Source organism: Watersipora subatra, chromosome 4, assembly GCF_963576615.1.
Source record: "Watersipora subatra chromosome 4, tzWatSuba1.1, whole genome shotgun sequence".
Classification (NCBI taxonomy): domain Eukaryota; kingdom Metazoa; phylum Bryozoa; class Gymnolaemata; order Cheilostomatida; family Watersiporidae; genus Watersipora; species Watersipora subatra.
In genome coordinates, this window is record NC_088711.1 from 39,798,882 (window position 1) to 39,818,733 (window position 19,852).

At 34.4% G+C, this 19,852-nt stretch overlaps 1 protein-coding gene and 1 long non-coding RNA gene across 2 annotated transcripts; both read right to left on the minus strand.

The window, feature by feature from the left end:
• Positions 1-9,013: 9,013 nt before the first annotated feature.
• Positions 9,014-13,215, minus strand: LOC137395124 (uncharacterized). Its single transcript, XR_010978444.1, has 3 exons — positions 13,137-13,215; positions 9,684-9,770; positions 9,014-9,390 (listed from the first exon to the last, which is right to left on the minus strand). It is a non-coding gene; the product is annotated as an uncharacterized lncRNA (long non-coding RNA).
• A 5,369-nt stretch (positions 13,216-18,584) lies between these two features.
• On the minus strand, positions 18,585-19,533 carry LOC137394240 (tropomyosin-like). The gene is made up of 3 exons (XM_068080962.1): positions 19,506-19,533; positions 19,037-19,360; positions 18,585-18,931 (listed from the first exon to the last, which is right to left on the minus strand). The coding sequence occupies exons 1-3, from the start codon at positions 19,531-19,533 to the stop codon at positions 18,585-18,587; spliced, it is 699 nt and encodes a 232-aa protein (XP_067937063.1).
• Positions 19,534-19,852: the final 319 nt, after the last annotated feature.

Consider the following 19,852-nt stretch of genomic DNA (forward strand, 5'->3'; position numbering starts at 1 on the left):
AGCTCTTAGCTGTTCCCAATAGCGCAATTTTCTGCAACTCACTTGAGTTGATTGCTGTCGGTATCTGGGCAAACCACATTTTATGTGCAAATGTTATTGCGCCCAGTGGCCCAATGACTACTGGATTTACAATTGTTCGTACATCCCAGCTTTTTCAATCTCTTCTCCAAGAGAAAAATATTTCTCTATCTTTTCTTTTTCTTTGCTGGCTATATTGCAGTCAATGGGTACTCCTATATCTATTATAGTAGCTCTCTTGTTCTCCTCGTCCACCACCACTATATCTGGTTGGTTTGCCAGGACATGCTTGTCAGTCCGGATATAGAAGTCCCAGAGGATTTTGGCGCGGCCATTTTCATTGACCTTACCAGGAGCTTCCCACCAGTGTTGGTATTTGGGCAAGCCACATTTTATGCGCCGGTGTTATTGCGCCCAGTGCCCCAATGACTACTGGGATTACGGTTGTTCTTACATTTCAGCATGTAAAGACAACCGTAATCCCAGTAGTCATTGGGGCACTGGGCACAATAACACCGGCGCCCAGTGCCCTAATGTAACAGACAAAAAAAACAAAATAAACAATACATGCCGACACTCCAAGACCTGACATTATATACATATACATATACATACATACATATATACATATATATATATATATATATATATATATCCGAACTGACAAGCATGTCCTAGCAAACCAACCAGATATAGTGGTGGTAGACAAGGAGAACAAGAGGGCTACTATAATAGATATAGCAGTATCCGATGACTACAATATAGCCAGCAAAGAAAAAGAAAAGGTAGAGAAATATCTCCCTCTTGGAGAAGAGATCGAAAAATGCTGGGATGTAAGAACAACTGTAATCCCAGTAGTCATTGGGGCACTGGGCGCAATAACACCGGTGCATAAAGTGTGGCTTGCCCAAATACCAACAGCAATCAACTCAGGTGAGTTGCAGAAAAGTGCGCTGCTGGGAACAGCTAAGATCTTGAGGCGAGTGTTCAAACTCCCAGGTCTCTGGTAGGAGACCCAAGTTAGAGCAGCAACTACCAACCATACAGGTAAACCGGGGTGAGGAAACAATTTTATATATATATATAACTAACTAGAGTGTGGAATAGGTTAATTTTACTCATATTTGTTCCAGATTGATGTTTTACTCTGGGGTCACGACAGGTCTGTTTTGTGCTGGTGCACTCTTCAGGTGACTTGTGTTGAATGGCGGGTGGGATTGCCTCCCCTGATGTTGTTGGTGGTGTCTGTAGCTCCACCTCTGCCTGGATCGTATTGGCTGAGTAGGTATTTCTTGGAGTGTCGGCATGTATTGTTTATTTCGTTTCTTTTGTTTAAGGTGGCTGTTTCTGGCCTGCAAATGATGTAATACTTTTCACTAAGGCACAGATGGCATTTCTTTGTTTGGTTTGAATAAGGTCTAGCTTTCTGCATAATTTTCTATTTAATCCTGTGGATTGCATTGTCATTCTTAAGTTTCCAGATGTGTTTACTAAGTTCTGTGCTGTTTTGCTTGTCACTGTGTGTGAAAGAGGCTGTGTGGTTTTTAAATCTGGATTTGAAGTCGGTTGTGCATAGTCCTATGTAGGTGCTCTCGGTGCTCGTATCTTCTTTAGTCACTATGGCCCGGTATATTATGTTCATGGTTAAGCAGTTTCCATCTAGTGGGCAGTTGTTCCTTACTCTACAATTGCAGGCCCTGTTTGTAGTTGTGCTCTGCTGGCTGCTCAACAGGCGTCTGTTATGTGAATCTATGTGCTGTTTCATGTTCGGAATGCAAGAGTAGCTGAGTTTTAGTGTGTGTCTGTTAAATACTTTGTGCAGTGAATGAGTAGGCGGGAAGCATGCATCTATAATGTTTATAAATTTTCTGCCTATGTTAGTCTGTACGTTGGCGTTAAAAGGGGGTTGTACTATGTTACGAGTGGCTTACGCTGTCTCTTGTTAGTTGCTGGCCGGGTCGGGATGTGTTTGTATTTTAGTGGGTGGTTATAACCACTGCCATTGAGTGCTTTTGGGTTAGGGGTGCTGCTTTGCTAAATTCATGCTCATTACTGGACAGTGTAGTTAGTCGCAAATTAATGTTGTGTGGTAGATTTTTGATTACAGTAGGTGGGTGGTTACTGTTTTTGTGAACATATAGTGTTGTGTTGCTAGGTTTGGCATAGGGTGAGTAGGTGTTTGCATTAAGGTTAAAAGTTACATCAAGGAAATTTACAGACTTTTTATTAGCTTTGATGGTTAATTTCAGTTTGTGCTGATTAAATATTTTGCATATCAATTTCTTGAGTCGTTCAATTTTTTGTGGGCAGGCTGTGCTGATGGCTAGTCTATTGTCTCTGTATAGTCCGATGTTTTCTCGAAGCTGTCTGGGTAGCAGCGACAACATGTATGTGCCAACTAATTCGCATGTTTCCGCTCCGTCAAAGCTACCCATTGTTACGTCACTGCACAAAGTATTTAACAGACACACACTAAAACTCAGCTACTCTTGCATTCCGAACATGAAACAGCACATAGATTCACATAACAGACGCCTGTTGAGCAGCCAGCAGAGCACAACTACAAACAGGGCTTGCAATTGTAGAGTAAGGAACAACTGCCCACTAGCTGGAAACTGCCTAACCATGAACATAATATACCGGGCCATAGTGACTAAAGAAGATACGAGCACCGAGAGCACCTACATAGGACTATGCACAACCGACTTCAAATCCAGATTTAAAAACCACACGGCCTCTTTCACACACAGTGACAAGCAAAACAGCACAGAACTTAGTAAACACATCTGGAAACTTAAGAATGACAATGCAAGCTACAGGATTAAATAGAAAATTATGCAGAAAGCTAGACCTTATTCAAACCAAACAAAGAAATGCCATCTGTGCCTTAGTGAAAAGTATTACATCATTTTCAGGCCAGAAACAGCCACCTTAAACAAAAGAAACGAAATAAACAATACATGCCGACACTCCAAGAAATACCTACTCAGCCAATACGATCCAGGAAGAGGCGGAGCTACAGACACCACCATCAACATCAGGGGAGGCAATCCCACCCGCCATTCAACACAAGTCACCTGAAGAGTGCACCAGCATGAAACAGACCTGTCGTGACCCCAGAGTAAAACATCAATCTGGAAGAAAGATAAGTAAAATTAGCTTATTCCACACTCTAGTTAGTTATAACACTCCGCACTTTTTAGAGCGTAGAGTGCTGTTAGCAGTAGGCTTGACCACTTATCTATTATATATATATATATATATATATATATATATATATATATATATATATATATATATATATATATATATATATATATATATATATATATATATATATATATATATACTCATGCTACAGACAGTACTGTTTCGGCTATTGAAGCCTCATCAGTGCAGCTCAGAGCTTAGGCAAGGGACACAAATCCAATTACCAATGAGAGTTGACTTCCTGCCATGAAACAACTAGGTTGGCTCACAGACTTTAAAAAAGTCAATAAGCTGGCACCAGAGTGCTCAAATCACAAAAGTGATGAGCTTTGCACAATGGCTAATAGTGCCGCACCTCTCACAGAGTGCTCAACCAAACCGAAGTAAGGAAGCAAATACTCATGCTACAGACAGTACTGTTTCGGCTATTGAAGCCTCATCAGTGCAGCTCAGAGCTTAGGCAAGGGACACAAATCCCATTACCAATGAGAGTTGACTTCTTGCCATGAATATACATATATATATAAAAAAATTGTTTCCTCACCCCGGATACCCCATATGGGTGGTAAATTCTGCTCTTACTCGGGTCTCCTACCAGAGACCTGGGAGTTTGAGCACTCACCTCAAGATCTTAGCTGTTCCCAATAGCGCACTTTTCTGCAACTCACCTGAGTTGATTGCTGTTGGTATTTGGGCAAGCCACATTTTATGCGCCGGTGTTATTGCGCCCAGTGCCCCAATGACTACAGGAATTACAGTTGTTCTTACATTCCAGCATTTTTCAATCTCTTCTCCAAGAGGGAAATATTTCTCTACCTTTTCTTTTTCTTTGCCGGCTATATTGTAGTCACTGGGTACTGCTATATCTATTATAGTAGCCCTCTTGTTCTCCTTGTCTACCACCACTATATCTGGTTGGTTTGCTAGGACATGCTTGTCAGTTCGGATGTAGAAGTCCCAGAGGATCTTAGCGCGGCCATTTTCATTCACCTTACCAGGAACTTCCCACCAGTGTTGTGGTTTATTAAGGCCATACTCATCACAAAGACTTCTATACACAATACCTGTGACATGATTATGCCGCTCAGTGTATGCGTTCCCTGCTAGCTGTCTGCATCCACTGATGATGTGTTGGATGGTCTCAAGTGCATCTTTGCACAGTCTGCATCTAGGATCGTCTCTAGTGTGACAGATTTTCGTTTGGAGTTGCCTTGTTTGGAGCACTTGCTCCTGGGCTGCCATGATTAGCGACTCTGTATTGGCTGTTAGGTTTCCTTTGTTCAGCCACATATATGTCTGGTGAAGATCGCCAACCTTAGATATTTGTTGGTGGTAAGCACCATGAAGAGGTTTCGTGTGCCAGTCAATTTCCTCATCATCAGGGCGTAGGTCCGTTGTAAGAGCAGCCGATTGAAATTCAGCTAGCAACTTATCTGAGATGGCCATGGAGGCTGCATATGCTTTGATGCTTTGCTCCTCCTCTTTCACTGTTTGCTGTACACTTTTGAGTCCCCTACCGCCATCTTTCCTATCAAGATACAATCTAGTAGTATCAGATTTTGGGTGGAGTGCTCCATGCATGGTCAGCAGTTTACGAGTTGCTATATCTGTTTCTTTGATGGCTTCCTCAGTCCACTTTATTATGCCTGCTGGATATCTTATTACTGGCAGTGCGTAGGCATTTATTGCCATGATTTGGTTCTTGGCATTGAGCTGGCTCCGTAAGACCTGCCGAAGGCGTTTCTTGTATTCGGTAATGGCTTTGTGACGTACCTCGGCTTCGTGGTTGATGTTGCTTTGCATAACCCCCAAGTACTTGTACCCTTCTTCTATATCTTTGATGGTACCATTTGGCATTCTTAGGCCATCTGTGAGCATAGATTGGCCTTTCTTAAGAATTAGCCTCCCACATTTCTCAATACCGAAGGTCATTCCGATGTCCTTGCTGTATACCTGAGTGAGGTGTATTAGCGAATCAATGTCCCTTTCTTTGTTAGCGTACAGCTTGATGTCATCCATGTAGAAGAGGTGGTTTATCTTGGTGCCACTCTATATATATATATATATGTATATGCAGTCAAACATGGATAACTCGCCCACGGATAGCTCGAACACATGGTTAATTCGAACGGTTTCTTTGGTCCGTTCCCACGTAATGATGAATTTCTATAAATAACTCAAACTCAACACTGTTAACTCGAACTGTTTTTTTGCCCAACGGCTACCGAAAGGGTTGTTATCGCTTTAGAAAATCACTTTATTCCAAGCCATAGAGGTAAACCTCAACTTTTCGTAATTCATAAGCGTCGTTATTTCCACCATCGGCAATATATTTTTTTCAATGACCTTTCTAAAGGTTTGGTAAAATTTGATTCATACCAAACATCCACTTAGCGATCGCCCTTCAGAAGCAAAGTAAAGTGAGGTAATCTTTGCATAAACTTCAAGAAAAATCGGCAAAATTGATCGTGGGTAAAACGCTCAAAAGAAAAAGATGTCTTTTCTTTTGAGCATTTCAACAACGATCAAGTTTTGCCAATGTCAATCTAAAAAAACGTCCTGGCAATAACATTACCTCAAACAACGAACCAATCTCAAGTGATAGAAAAATCTCTATACTTTTTGATAAAAATGTTTTAAACTTTACATTAGAAGCATTTAATTTGAAACAAGCCATTTGTGCTTTTGATTTATATTATAGTTTGTATATGTACATGTATCTACTAATAAATAAGTAAATACATGGACTTGTGACAGTGCTCTGATAACTTGGACGCTCTGATAATTCGAACACTTGCTCGGTCCCGTGAAGTTCGAGTTATCCATGTTCGACTGTATATAGTTTTTGTAAACAGGATTAGATACATTATTATCAACACCCCATGACAAGTTACCTCCAATTAACAGACATGGTTATTCATGTTTGGGTCTACTCATTTTTGTGAACAAGAATGCTCCATCATGAACCATAACAAAACAGATCAGTGCTCATGGTTAACAAATAAACACTTGAATGATTTTGTTAAACATGCTGCTAATCAAGAATTGTTATTGAATACTAATGCATCAAGTACTAGGGCATTTAGATGCAAACACTGAGTGCAGAAACCGCACTTGAAAATTGTCTAAATTCAGGAGCAAGCATTGGCGATTAGGTTGCAGGAAATCTGTAAAAGAGAAAAAACTGTGATGATAGAGAATTCATTTGCCCTTATACAGTAATTACAGATCCTTAAAAATGTGACATTAGTATGGTTTCATGTCAAAGACCATGCATATTGTAGAATGAATGTTCCTTTACTGAGTTTGTCTACCTGTGAACAGAAGGTCTAGATCTGGCCTCAGAGTAATCTGAGTTTGACATGACTGGTCTAAATACTTGTTGAAAAAGGGATATAGTACAAAATCTAATAATTTAAAAGATTCGTTGACCGCTGTATTACACTGTAGAAAAATTGGACTAAAGAGAGAGTATTAAAACCTTAAAACGTTGCCTTAAAACAGATCTACCGCATAAGCTGTGTGTTAAACTTCTTCAAAGCACTACAAGAATGTGCCTATAAACTTTGGCAGACATTTCAAGCAGACACAAATATGAAGATTCTAAACACCAAGTCATTCAAAAGATGTGGGCTGATTAACACTCTAGATAACTCTGAGTATAACAAAATTCATTTTTTCAGGTCAGACGGTCCGATTTAGACTTGGCCGGAATATATACAGCAAGTGTGGGCCAGCGCTGGGATTACCAACAAAAATTGCATTCAACTATTTGACTCTGATGAGCAAACTTCAGAGAATGATGAGGATTGTTTCAATAGCGGTGTAAATGTATCATTTGTATTTTAACAGTTAACACTTTATTACTTGAACACCACCCATTTATTGAACGCCACCGCTAATTAAACAGCATCATCAAAAAAGGTTGAATGCCATGGCACTCAAATAAAGGTTTTACGGTATATCATGGAGTGAATGGGCAATTACATGTACATAGAGGTTTTTCAAGCAAACATATTGTCTTAATTACAAAAGAAATGCTATTCAAGTTACTAACAAGCTGAGATGAAAAGAAAACAACTCCAAAAGGTACAAACAGACTTACAAAGCACTAACACATCATATTTGTAAGTAGAAAATAATTGATAACTAGGGCTGTACTAGCTACACTCGTCATTGCTTGTTTAATTTGCTCAGCTTTTCACCATTCACACGATTAGCTAGAGAGGATTAGATGGCTTTTTAAACTTTCACCGCTATTTGAGCAATGTGGTTGGCGTTTTGCTTTTTAATTTGAAAAGCTTCTAGGTTTGAGCAAAACTGGAAAATGAAAAAACCTACACTTCTTGTGAAGTTGTTTGTTGCAAAAACATAAAGAAATTTGATCAAGAAGAACTGCTGCAATAAACTGAATGTATTTATGGCTGAATAATGATTCTTTAAAGGTTGAATTGTCCTTTGAGCTATTAACAACTCAAACAGTGCTTCCAAGAAGTTAGTTGATTGCTGTGCACACTCACGTGTAAATAACAAGTTTACTAGTTAGTCACAAAATTTCTATAAGATTAAAAACTGGCAAGAACAAGTAATGCCACATCCTGACATCCTTAACAAAAGACTATGGTGGAAGTACATGTTTACGAAGAGAGATCAGTAACCTAGTATCTTAAGCATACAACTGTCATGTATGTAATATGATATAATATATGCCACGAGGGAACTGAACCATCGTGAACAGACCCATATTGAAGGTATTACAATGTGTCAGAAGTGAAGTGTGAATATATTCTTATATAAACTTCCCTAACACTCATTCATGATGTACGCTGATACTACTTACACTTTATTGTTGTATTCAACTTGTACCAGAATTGTTAACCATTCTCCTCCAAAAACGTTTTCTGATTTACATTAGAGAATGCTATAGCTATTATACATGTGCCTAAGGCTTGGAAAGCATTATCCACATATGAACATAATAAAATTATTGGAAATATTTTGGACACCTTATCAGGACAACTCATCTCATAATTATTCAAAAGTGACAAGTCATACAACTGCGTCGAGTATAATCAAAATACATTTTATGATTCTCATGCAATATATATGTACAGTCACACTTCGAAAAATGAAGGTGGTCCATTCTAATGTTCATTTTAAATGTTATAACTGTTATATGTTGAAGGAAATATTATTCTAAAAACATATTGTATTCTGTATAATTCAGTTTCAGAGACTCAAAAGACAATCATCAACTATTCAAATGTGTGAAACATGGAAATTTAGGCATTATATAAAACAATGTAAACAATTTAATGTCTAAAATTAAATTATATATCTTATATATATAAATCTCATTGTCTATCTGTCTGGTTATGGTGATAGTTTTAGTAATGAAAAATTCCCTTCGCCGAGGATTTGGTCTCGAATTTTCCAGGCGTACAGGCACAAAAGCTAAACCCTAAGCTAATAGAAAATATTTCTTCTAGAGCTTGAGCCGATCAGCTTCCACCTGCTTTTGGGATTTTTCTTGCAGTAAAACAGTTATTTTTAAATAATTGGTCTAAAATAGTAATTTTCAAGGCAAACTTGAAAGTGCAAAAATATATATAAATCTCAGCGTCCATCTGTCCAGTTACAGTGATAAAGTTTAATTATCGAAAAACTCCCTTTGCAGAGGACATCAATATGGACCTTCCAGACCTACAGACACACGAGCTAACCACTGAGCTACTTCTACCTTACCTTATCTGCATTATTTCAGCACGTACCTATGTATGTACATACTTATAAGTCCAAGTCATGATCTCTACAGAACACTACCTTGTGTTTACCACAACCTAATTTACATACAGATAGGTAAGTGCCGTTACCTATGTAGCTAAAGCTTCTTAAAAAATTGGAACTTTTTATATAGAAATGCCATGGAGTTTTTGATGCCAAGAAAGTTTCTACATGCATATATGAACTACTTCATAGTCGCTAAACTTCAGACATTGCTTAAGATTTCAGTTAAGCTGTTGTGTCTTATTAGAAATGATCCAGGCGCTCTCTAATAGGCTTTCTTCCTGACACCATCCTTTTCCATAAAAGAAGCAGTCTCTGGTATTATGGCATTGGAAAGGTCCCTAATTCCCATCTTTGCTGTCTCATCACTCAGTACTGTAATAAAATGATTTCCGCTAATATACATTTTTACCCATACTGTTTTTATATGTTTTCATGTAATGTTTTTAGCTCGAGGTTATCTGCTCAATACTGCCATCCTGCTTTGAGTTATCTTCTTGTAAATAGAGTTATCTATTTTGCTTTCTTTTTGATCCACTTGCTTAATTTGACTGAGTCACCTCAGGTTATACGAATTTAAAATAAAATATATAGTATTGTCACTAGGTAAACAATACCATAATACAGATGAAGCTATCCTAATGTAATTGTTTTATGGGCATATTTACCACTAGCTATAGCTTTCTCATCCTCCTTCTGCACCAGAGCTTCAGTAATATTTATCCACTCGTCTGTGTCAGCCATGAAAATTTTATCTATAAAACGAAAGTAGGGAAAGTACTAATATTCAATATTTACTCTCACCACTTGAGCGCTATGTTGTAGTATTGTAAAGGAAACTGCGAGTTCCTTTTACTCTCCACAAAACAGTCAAATAACAACACAGTATTAACCACCAATGATATAAATATATATATATATATATATATATATATATATATAAATATATAAATATATATATATATAAATATAAACATAAATATATATACATATATATATATAACATATATATAACATATATATATATACATAAATATATATATATATATATATATATATATATATATATATATATTTATATATATATTTATATATATATATATAATAAATAAATATACATAAGCATACATGTATGACAGGTTACGAGTGGGACTTTTACACCAAACATTTCTGAAGTATACACCTAGTGTGTTGATTTAGCCGAAAAGGAATGGTGGCTTTGTGCAAGTTGACTCTGCCATTTTTAAGGAACGTTTTTGCCTACCCATAAACCAGGGTCTTTTAGACTGGCTTATCTTTGGAACTTTTGTGTGCAGTTTTACAGGTATACAAGCTTCAGCTTCCATTTGATTCCAGAGTAATTTTGGACAGCTACATGTATGGCTAAATGCTCCTTAATGGCCACTTAGTCTGGAGTGGTAGGGGCAGGCGTTGTGCGTATCGTCTCTCTATTACTTCTCAAGCTCTTTCGTGCAAGAGTCCATCTTGGCAGGGTGTCTCTGACCAGTGGCTCAAAATGTTTTTCGCCAATGTTGCATTGGTGTAAAGTCTCAGTTCCACTAGTTTCCCTGTTTCCTCAGTTCGGTTACTTCTAGCTGGGGCAGTGTTTACGGACGTGCCTTTGGTCTCTTAGCCACTAAATTGGAGGGTTTTTTCACCAAGCATGGCTTTTTTGTTTGTAGTTGCTGAACCTGTTTTTTAGCTGCTGTACAAGTAGCACCAGCTGACTGACGGTCTAGTCTTGTACTACTGCAGTTTGTTCCACTGGCCCTCTGTTGAAGAATAGCCATCAACTGGCATTCCTGGGTTTGATCTGGAAGAACTCTGTGATAGCTTAAACCGCCTCTGTCATCATGGGTGTGGAAACTGCCTATAAGTGTAGTTGAAGGCTGGAGGGGTTCAGAGTGTTGCAGAACAGCTTTTGGGCTATGTTCGCTCGGTAAGGGCCAACAAGTTCCTGCTACTCAGTTTAGTCAATATGCCAATAGGTCTTGGAGACCAAACTGAGCTTGCGGTGCATCAAAGATGGCTTCTACTCAAATGGCTTGACCACAGTTATTTGTGTCTTCTCATGAAGCCTTCCAAAGATGGAGTAAACTGGCCACTTCAGTCCATAAATTGACCTCGGCTGCTTTTTTGAATCGGCTGGTGAAAGACTCTATGTCTCTCGAGCCGGAGAATTGAAATGATTTAAACTGGTGAGCCAAGCCTGGGGCACTACCATCATTCCTCCAGTACATCGGCCAAACATTCTGTACCTCTTTTTACTTTCTGGGTGTATCTGGTGATCTGCCTGTTTCCAATCCTTATAATTGCTGTAATTGCTATAATTCCCTGTTGCTAACCCTTGGGGCAGCTAACTCTCTCTGAGATCAGGAGGTGGGCTTGCCTTGAATCATTGGTTTTCTCTAAAATTCTCCCCTCATTATTACTGGGATTGCTTTGGTTAGTGTATCCAGAGGTTTGCTGATTCCTTTGGAATTGAGATCTGTGATCCCACTGCCACCACCAGTGTAAACAAACAGAGCAAGTTTCTCCACTTGCCTCTCTAGAATCAAACCACTTGAGAGCAAGACAATAAATATATATCTATATATATAATTCATAGTATCATATTTATATATATAATTCATATCTATATATATAATTCATAGTAAATATGTATAAGGTTACAGTTCAAGATGCAACAAATGATGTATGATGATGCACGATGAGAGACTTCTAAGTGCTCTGGTTTTGGGGAATTTCTATGGTGTATTTATATCCACTGCAGGTTGCTTGACTATGCTCTTTGATGGTAAGGCCGACTTGGCAGCCAACCCTCGGCTGATCAAAAATGTTTCTGAAATTCCTGCCATTTATCAAGCCGGTACATGGTCTGGTCGTCGCGTCAGTTGCTTTGGCGTCGGCCTTCCACTCTATATTTAGCTCAATTATAGTCCGGGCGATCATTCACCTTATAACTAAATTAATACCACCTTTATTTATCTAATATAGACATATTATACGAGTTGGCTGATATCGTTTATTGGAGAGGAATAATAAAGAAAAATATTGGTCTCTCCCCCAGCTAAATTGATGTTAGTTGAGATATGTAACAATATTTTATTAGTTTAGTTTAATTTGAGAATAATTCAAGGTATACTTTAAATACAAATATATATCGACATGAGCTGTATCATGATATAAATACAATACTATGATGTATATGCACTAAACTTGTATGTCCGAACGTAGTCCTGCATGGCTAGACCAATGCGATGGATAATAATATATAGAATTCTCTTGAGAGTTTTACAAAACATTTCCATAGATTTCATGTAAAACGATAATAAAATTATAGCTGGAGTCAGTCTGGCAGTCTCCTACTAAGCACACAGCAAGTTAAACAATTGTTAAAGAGTAATTGGTAGAGTAAATAGTAGTATTAGTAAATAGTAGAGTATTAGTAGATTAAATACTTAAAATATAAAACAGTGTTCCGTGGTTGAAGCTTATTAAATTGAACAAAAATCCAATGACGAACACAAATTTTCAATATAATCAAGCTGGCCAGTTGCATAGAAATAACACAAATAACAAATTCCTATTTGTGCTCAATTTAGTTGCAGTTTTGATGTGTAGCCTTTACGTGATGGGTGTGCACCAGTCAGAGCTAAAGAAAACACTGATACTCGAAGCATTAACGGATTTAGGAATAGAGTCTCACAGCTGTTGCGCTCTTGAGTGAATGTGACTTTAGCCAGCCAATAGTCAAAGTAAATTTTGAGAGTGCGACGCCATTATTTGAGGTTGAGAAAGAACAACTTGCTGACCTGCTCGAACTACATAGCTTATATGCTTTCTTTTGTAGAGACAGTTCTCTCATTTGCTCTTTGGTAGGGGAAAACATAAGCGATCAGAATGATGACGCATATTTTAATCGTTGCACACAAATATGCAAAGGCATTTAAATGGCTATAAAAATTGATTAAAAAATCAAATTAAGTATACCAGTAATTTTAGATAGTTATTGCTGGAAGTTTCAATGTTTGTTTACTTTATACTCTTTAGTCTTAGACACAAGTCTGACTGCAGCTAGTTGCTAGATGTTAGACATTAGATTAAAGACAAATAATTACTGTCAATTTCTTCTTGCGCATCCTCTGGTTGTACCGCTCGAGCGATTGGTGGAATTTGATAGTCAGATGGAGGTGGTGGAGGTGGTGGAGGTGGTGGAGGGGGTGGTGGAGGTGAAGGTGGAAAGGCGTGTTGAAACAATAACTTGAATAAAGCCTGTGCTCCTTTGTACATTGCTGCTCCCACTGCAACTGCTCCTTCTACAGGCCCAATTGCAGCCGCTGCTGTAATATGTTATATAACATAATTATGGTAGTTGAGTACGCAATGTAGCCAGAAATAATTTATCTAATGTAACAGTAGTACCCCAGAATCTACTTTCTAGACACTGAAATTTTTAAAAGGACACTGAACAAATTTACTAAGGAGATAACCCTGTTAGACTTCTAAAAAAATATAAAAGGCAACCTTCTAACTGTGAAGCTCCCGTAACTTCTAGGAATATCTCATAATTAACCAATCTATATATATGTTTCTCAAAGTATGTCGTATGTCAGCATTCCGGCTACAACTATTAAAATCTTGATAATGAAATTTTGAATTCTGATGGATTAGAACTCATGACGATTGCATCGACAGGTTTTTATCCAGACACTCTACCATTGCACTAGAGCAGCATAGTAATCAGATACGTTTTCATATACTGAATAAGACATGCAAGCGCTAATTATTTTAGCCTTGCATCCATAACTTATGATGATCCGGTTCAGAAATATTTTCGGACCAAAGTATATGCAACACGATGTTTTTTTTTTGTTGAAGCTAATAATTTATCTCGAACTTAAAATTTGGCGATTTTTGTACTGATTATATACGTTATCAAAAGATATACGTTGCATCGATGTTTCATAGTTTACATATTTACTATTTATTTTACATCTACATTTAGTTTGCTACTAATTTATTTCAGCTGCTCAGAAGACTTTTTCTTCCCAGTTACATTATGTTTTTTGGATTCTGATTTGGCCTTTTGCGCTCCGCAATCATTAAATACGAACAGAGATTTTGTTTGTTTAAAAAATCTATTTACATTATTTTATTCAGGTCAAATCGAAACATCTTTGTTTGTATGAATATTTTTCAAATTTTTTATTTAACGGTTATTTTAATACCAATATAGTATATTAACAAGCAAAATTTCCTTTCTTCATAAGGTGAATATAGTGGTCCTTAAAAACACGATCCACAAAAGTTCCTATCAGTGCTCACTTTGTTTATTAGCTTACACGTATTTACTTCTAAACCTAACCAATTAGTAATTAGTAATTAGTTTCACATTTTACAACACACAATTGTCAGATTACTGTGAGATTATCTGAAAGATTTATTGTGTAAGATTACAAGTGTCAGTTATTCCTCGCTCTCTTATATTTACATATATTTAAATACTTTTAGAAATTTATATATTTAGATTTACATTGTCTCATTACATTTATAAACTTATTATAACTATCAAAGTTTATAATGTAAGTTTTAAAAGTTTGTTTCATTACCGTCATTATTTCAACTTGCATTTTTGAAACGTAATTTGAGTATCGTGTTTGAGGCTTAAAAATTATTCATTTTCCATCACTGTTATTATTACTTAGTTACTTTCTAATCTTTATTATTAATATCAATTTTTTATTCAACCATTTTTGGCAGACATTGTTGCAATAAAATTTCAACTATAAAGTATTACCATATTCTGTCGTGTTTTTTTAATAATCTGTTAAATACATGCATTCTCAGAAGTTGCACGCTGCGTAATGACTCCAAAAAAAGAACTTGCTATGATTCATTAGAGAAAAGAAAGACTTAGAACAGACAGGCTGACTAAACTGGAAACCTTGGGAACTTAACAGCAAAGAAACGAACGCTTAGCAAAGGGTATAGATAGGAGAGCACAACCTTGAGCATCGCAGACTGACGAACAACGCCCACAAGGTTTTGCACAACACTGCAAAACAAACTGCAATCATGCAACTGTATACCAAATAACCTTTGATTGTAATCATAGCGAAATAGACTATATTTAGCCATTACTCTCTAATGAGTTCACATTTACATTTAAATACTTTTACATTTTTATTTTTCCTTCAAATTTATTGTAACAAAACACTTCTTTCAAGGTATACAAATTTAAACTTACAGTTGTTTGAAAACCTTTACAGTTGTTTTATTTATTTTTAATTTAGTTGTCTTGCACAAAACCCTTTCCTTATGATGTGAAGTTTAAAAGTTGCATTTGTTTGACAAAGTTTGAAAATCTTTACAGTTGTTTTTATTTTCTCTCCTAATTTATTTCAACTACACAAAACATTTTTTTCATGACATGTAGTTTGAGAGTTGGAATGACAAATAATGTTACATGTTACATACAAAATCAATTTTTTCGTACAAAGACTTTTTATTACCCGGACAACGCTGGGTAGCAAAGCTAGTAAAAATATATTTCTAACATTCCATAAAGTAGGAACTTAAACTGAGGCTCTACATATCTAGATTTTCTCAAGCTGGATAAATTGTAGTTAATAATAAACTAAGTAAGAGACAAAACAAGCAAAGAACTTAAACCAGGTGCTGAAACGAAGAAATAAGATCGGTGGTCGGGTCAAAAAGAAGATTAACATTCTTTTAAATAGTTTAATTATAAACATTTAAGGGCAACAGTAAAACTTTACTCTTTTCCTTTCTCACCTTCCCTTACCCTTCAGCACTCAGATTTCAAACCTTTGCTTACCTACAGTCGTTTCCACAGTTTCAAGTACCACACTTGTTACTAGCTCCTCTGCAGTTGTAAAAAAACAAATGAAGACTATTGATTGTGTAACCACCAGAAATGATAATGAAAAGCTGTTGTATTTACAAATTTAACAAAAAACTGTTAGACTATTATCTAAAAGCAGCATAAAAAACTATATTGTACATTCTACATGGTTTTAAACTTAATGGACCTAAAAAAATCTAGCTGTCATAATGAACTGCCACATTTTTCTCCTAAAAATTTATCACAAAAGTGAATGAATCAAAAGCTGCACCATCTATTGATGCAACTGGCAATATTTTACTATACTCTGTCAAAAAATTTAAATAAAATAATATCCTTCAGTAGCGGACATCTGGTTTTTTAATTGAAGTATAAAAAGGCATTTGATAGCCTATAAATCTTTACTTACTATGATAATATTTTATATATCTCTACATACCCCAGTGATAATTAACCTATATATTTTTACTTATCATAATAATAGACTATATATATTTATATAAGCTGATGATAACCTATATATCTTTACTTATCATAATAATAGTCTATATATCTTTATATAAGCTGATGATAACCTGTATATATTTACTTATCATAATAATAGTCTATATATCTTTATATAAGCTGATGATAACCTATATATATTTACTTATCATAATAATAGACTATATATATTTATATAAGCTGATGATAACCTATATATCTTTACTTATCATAATAATAGTCTATATATATTTATATAAGCTGATGATAACCTATATATCTTTACTTATCATAATAATAGTCTATATATCTTTATATAAGCTGATGATAACCTATATATCTTTACTTATCATAATAATAGTCTATATATCTTTATATAAGCTGATGATAACCTATATATATTTACTTATCATAATAATAGTCTATATATCTTTACATAGGCTGATGATAACCTATATATCTTTACTTATCATAATAATAGTCTATATATATCTATATAAACTGATGATAACCTATATATTTTTACTTATTATAATAATAGTCTATATATCTTTATATAAGCTGATGATAACCTATATATATTTACTTATCATAATAATAGTCTATATATCTTTATATAAGCTGATGATAACCTATATATCTTTACTTATCATAATAATAGTCTATATATCTTTACATAGGCTGATGATAACCTATATATCTTTACTTATCATAATAATAGTCTATATATATTTATATAAGCTGATGATAACCTATATATTTTACTTATCATAATAATAGACTATATATCTTTATATAAGCTGATGATAACCTATATATCTTTACTTATCATAATAATAGTCTATATATCTTTATATAAGCTGATGATAACATATATATATTTACTTATCATAATAATAGTCTATATATCTTTATATAAGCTGATGATAACATATATATATTTACTTATCATAATAATAGTCTATATATCTTTATATAAGCTGATGATAACCTATATATATTTACTTATCATAATAATAGTCTATATATCTTTATATAAGCTGATGATAACCTATATATATTTACTTATCATAATAATAGTCTATATATCTTTATATAAGCTGATGATAACATATATATCTTTACTTATCATAATAATAGTCTATATATCTTTACATAGGCTGATGATAACCTATATATCTTTACTTATCATAATAATAGTCTATATATATTTATATAAGCTGATGTTAACCTATATATTTTTACTTATTATAATTATAGTCTATATATCTTTATATAAGCTGATGATAACCTATATATCTTTACTTATCATAATAATAGTCTATATATATTTATATAAGCTGATGATAACCTATATATATTTACTTATCATAATAATAGTCTATATATCTTTACATAGGCTGATGATAACCTATATATCTTTACTTATCATAATAATAGTCTATATATCTTTATATAAGCTGATGATAACCTATATATCTGTACTTATCATAATAATAGTCTATATATATTTATATAAGCTGATGTTAACCTATATATTTTTACTTATTATAATTATAGTCTATTTATCTTTATATAAGCTGATGATAACCTATATATCTTTACTTATCATAATAATAGTCTATATATCTTTATATAAGCTGATGATAACCTATATATATTTACTTATCATAATAATAGTCTATATATATTTATATAAGCTGATGTTAACCTATATATTTTTACTTATTATAATTATAGTCTATTTATCTTTATATAAGCTGATGTTAATCTAAATATATTTACTTATCATAATAATAGTCTATATATTTTTATATAAGCTGATGATAACCTATATATATTTACTTATCATAATAATAGTCTATATATATTTATATAAGCTGATGATAACCTACCTATATATTTTTACTTATTATAATTATAGTCTATATATTTTTAAATAAGCTGATGATAATTTATATATCTTTACTTCTCATAATGCTTATCAGCTCACATAATAGTTTATATGTCTTAACTCATGCTAAAAATAGCCTATATTTTTACTTACCCTAATTTGAACTTGCATATCATTACGTGCCATCATTACATTACTTATTACATTTTTACTAACAATAATAAGAGCTGATGTATTTTACTTACCGTAAAAACAGAACATATATCTTTACTTATCTTAAAGACAGATTATATATCTTGAGTTACTGTAATGGTCCCATATATATTATGACGTACCCTGTTCTTCCATTTCTGTATTTCTTTCATAAGATTGCTGTCTGCTGCTCTGCTTAAGGTGAGAGTCTCTCATATTGTTAATCTTTTCCTCAAAGTGCTTAATCTTTTGACTTGTCTTCTTAAGCTTTGCTTCGACCTCATCAATGGATTTTTTGTATTGTTCAAGTTTCCTTTCGAGCTTTTCTTTTTCTTGTGTCATGTTGTCGGTTTTTGCACTCAAATTTTTCAGTTCATGCTCACACTTAGCTTTTTTTTCTTTCAATTCCTTCAACTCTTTTTGTTCCCTTTCCATTTTCTTTCTCAGCTCCTCTTGCTGAGTCCTCAATAGATGGTATTCTGCACAAAATAATTACATCAATTTCAACTTTCAATATTTGATACAACTCTGAGGCCGTTTATGTAAAAAATGGTATATGTATGTGTATGTGTATGACAACTAACCTTCAAGATAATCTGAATCTGTGCTAGCTGTCCGCAATTCTTCATTGTTTTGAATTTGTTGGTTTTTCTGTTCAAGTTTGCTGGTTGTTTCTTGGTGTTTGTTTGAAAGACAATTGTATTTGCGCTTTACATCATCAAGCTCTTTGCTAATATAATGTACTTTTTGACAAGTTGACTCTAATTCCTTTTTCAGTCTGTTGAGTTGTTCTTCTGTCTTTTTCTCAGCTTTTTGTAGGTCATCTCTCAACTTAACCAGCTTGCCATTGGTTGTTTCCAAACTACGTTTTTGTTTGGTGAATGTGGATTGGGGATCATTAAACTTTTCTAAAGTATATTTCAATAAAGCTAACAAGTTAAGGAATCGCAGCTAAAAAGAAAAAAACTTTTCCATGAAGTGGAACTTTGTTTAAAATATGTTTAAGAAAAATAAGAGAACAAAGAATTAGATCTGTACAATAATTACATATACGCAACATATCAAGCTTAAAACAAGCCATTTTTCTCAGGTTTTGATGTGAGGAAGGCCACCATTGTATATAATTTTTATGCAAGTCGATATTAATGAATGCACAACACTGATAATAGAGTGTTAGGCACCAATGGTATTTCAATGGTTTAGTACAAACTGTTTGTAATGTTATACAAATAAATGTAGTTATCAATGTATCAACACAGATTGAGTTCATGTTAATTTTGATTATACCAAAAACTGTAATTGTATAGCCAAAATATAATAGACTAGAAATTCCACTGTCATACAGCCCACGACCAAAGAGATGGCCAGAGACATTGGCAAAAGAATAAAGGGTACTGATG

Coding starts and splice junctions, on each gene's coding strand:
- LOC137394240 (XM_068080962.1), bottom strand. CDS start 19,533: ATGGCTTGTTTTAAGCTTGATATGTTGC. Junction 19,361..19,505: donor TTTTAAGCTTGATATGTTGC/GTATATGTAATT, acceptor AATATACTTTAG/AAAAGTTTAATGATCCCCAA. Junction 18,932..19,036: donor AGATTCAGATTATCTTGAAG/GTTAGTTGTCAT, acceptor TATTTTGTGCAG/AATACCATCTATTGAGGACT.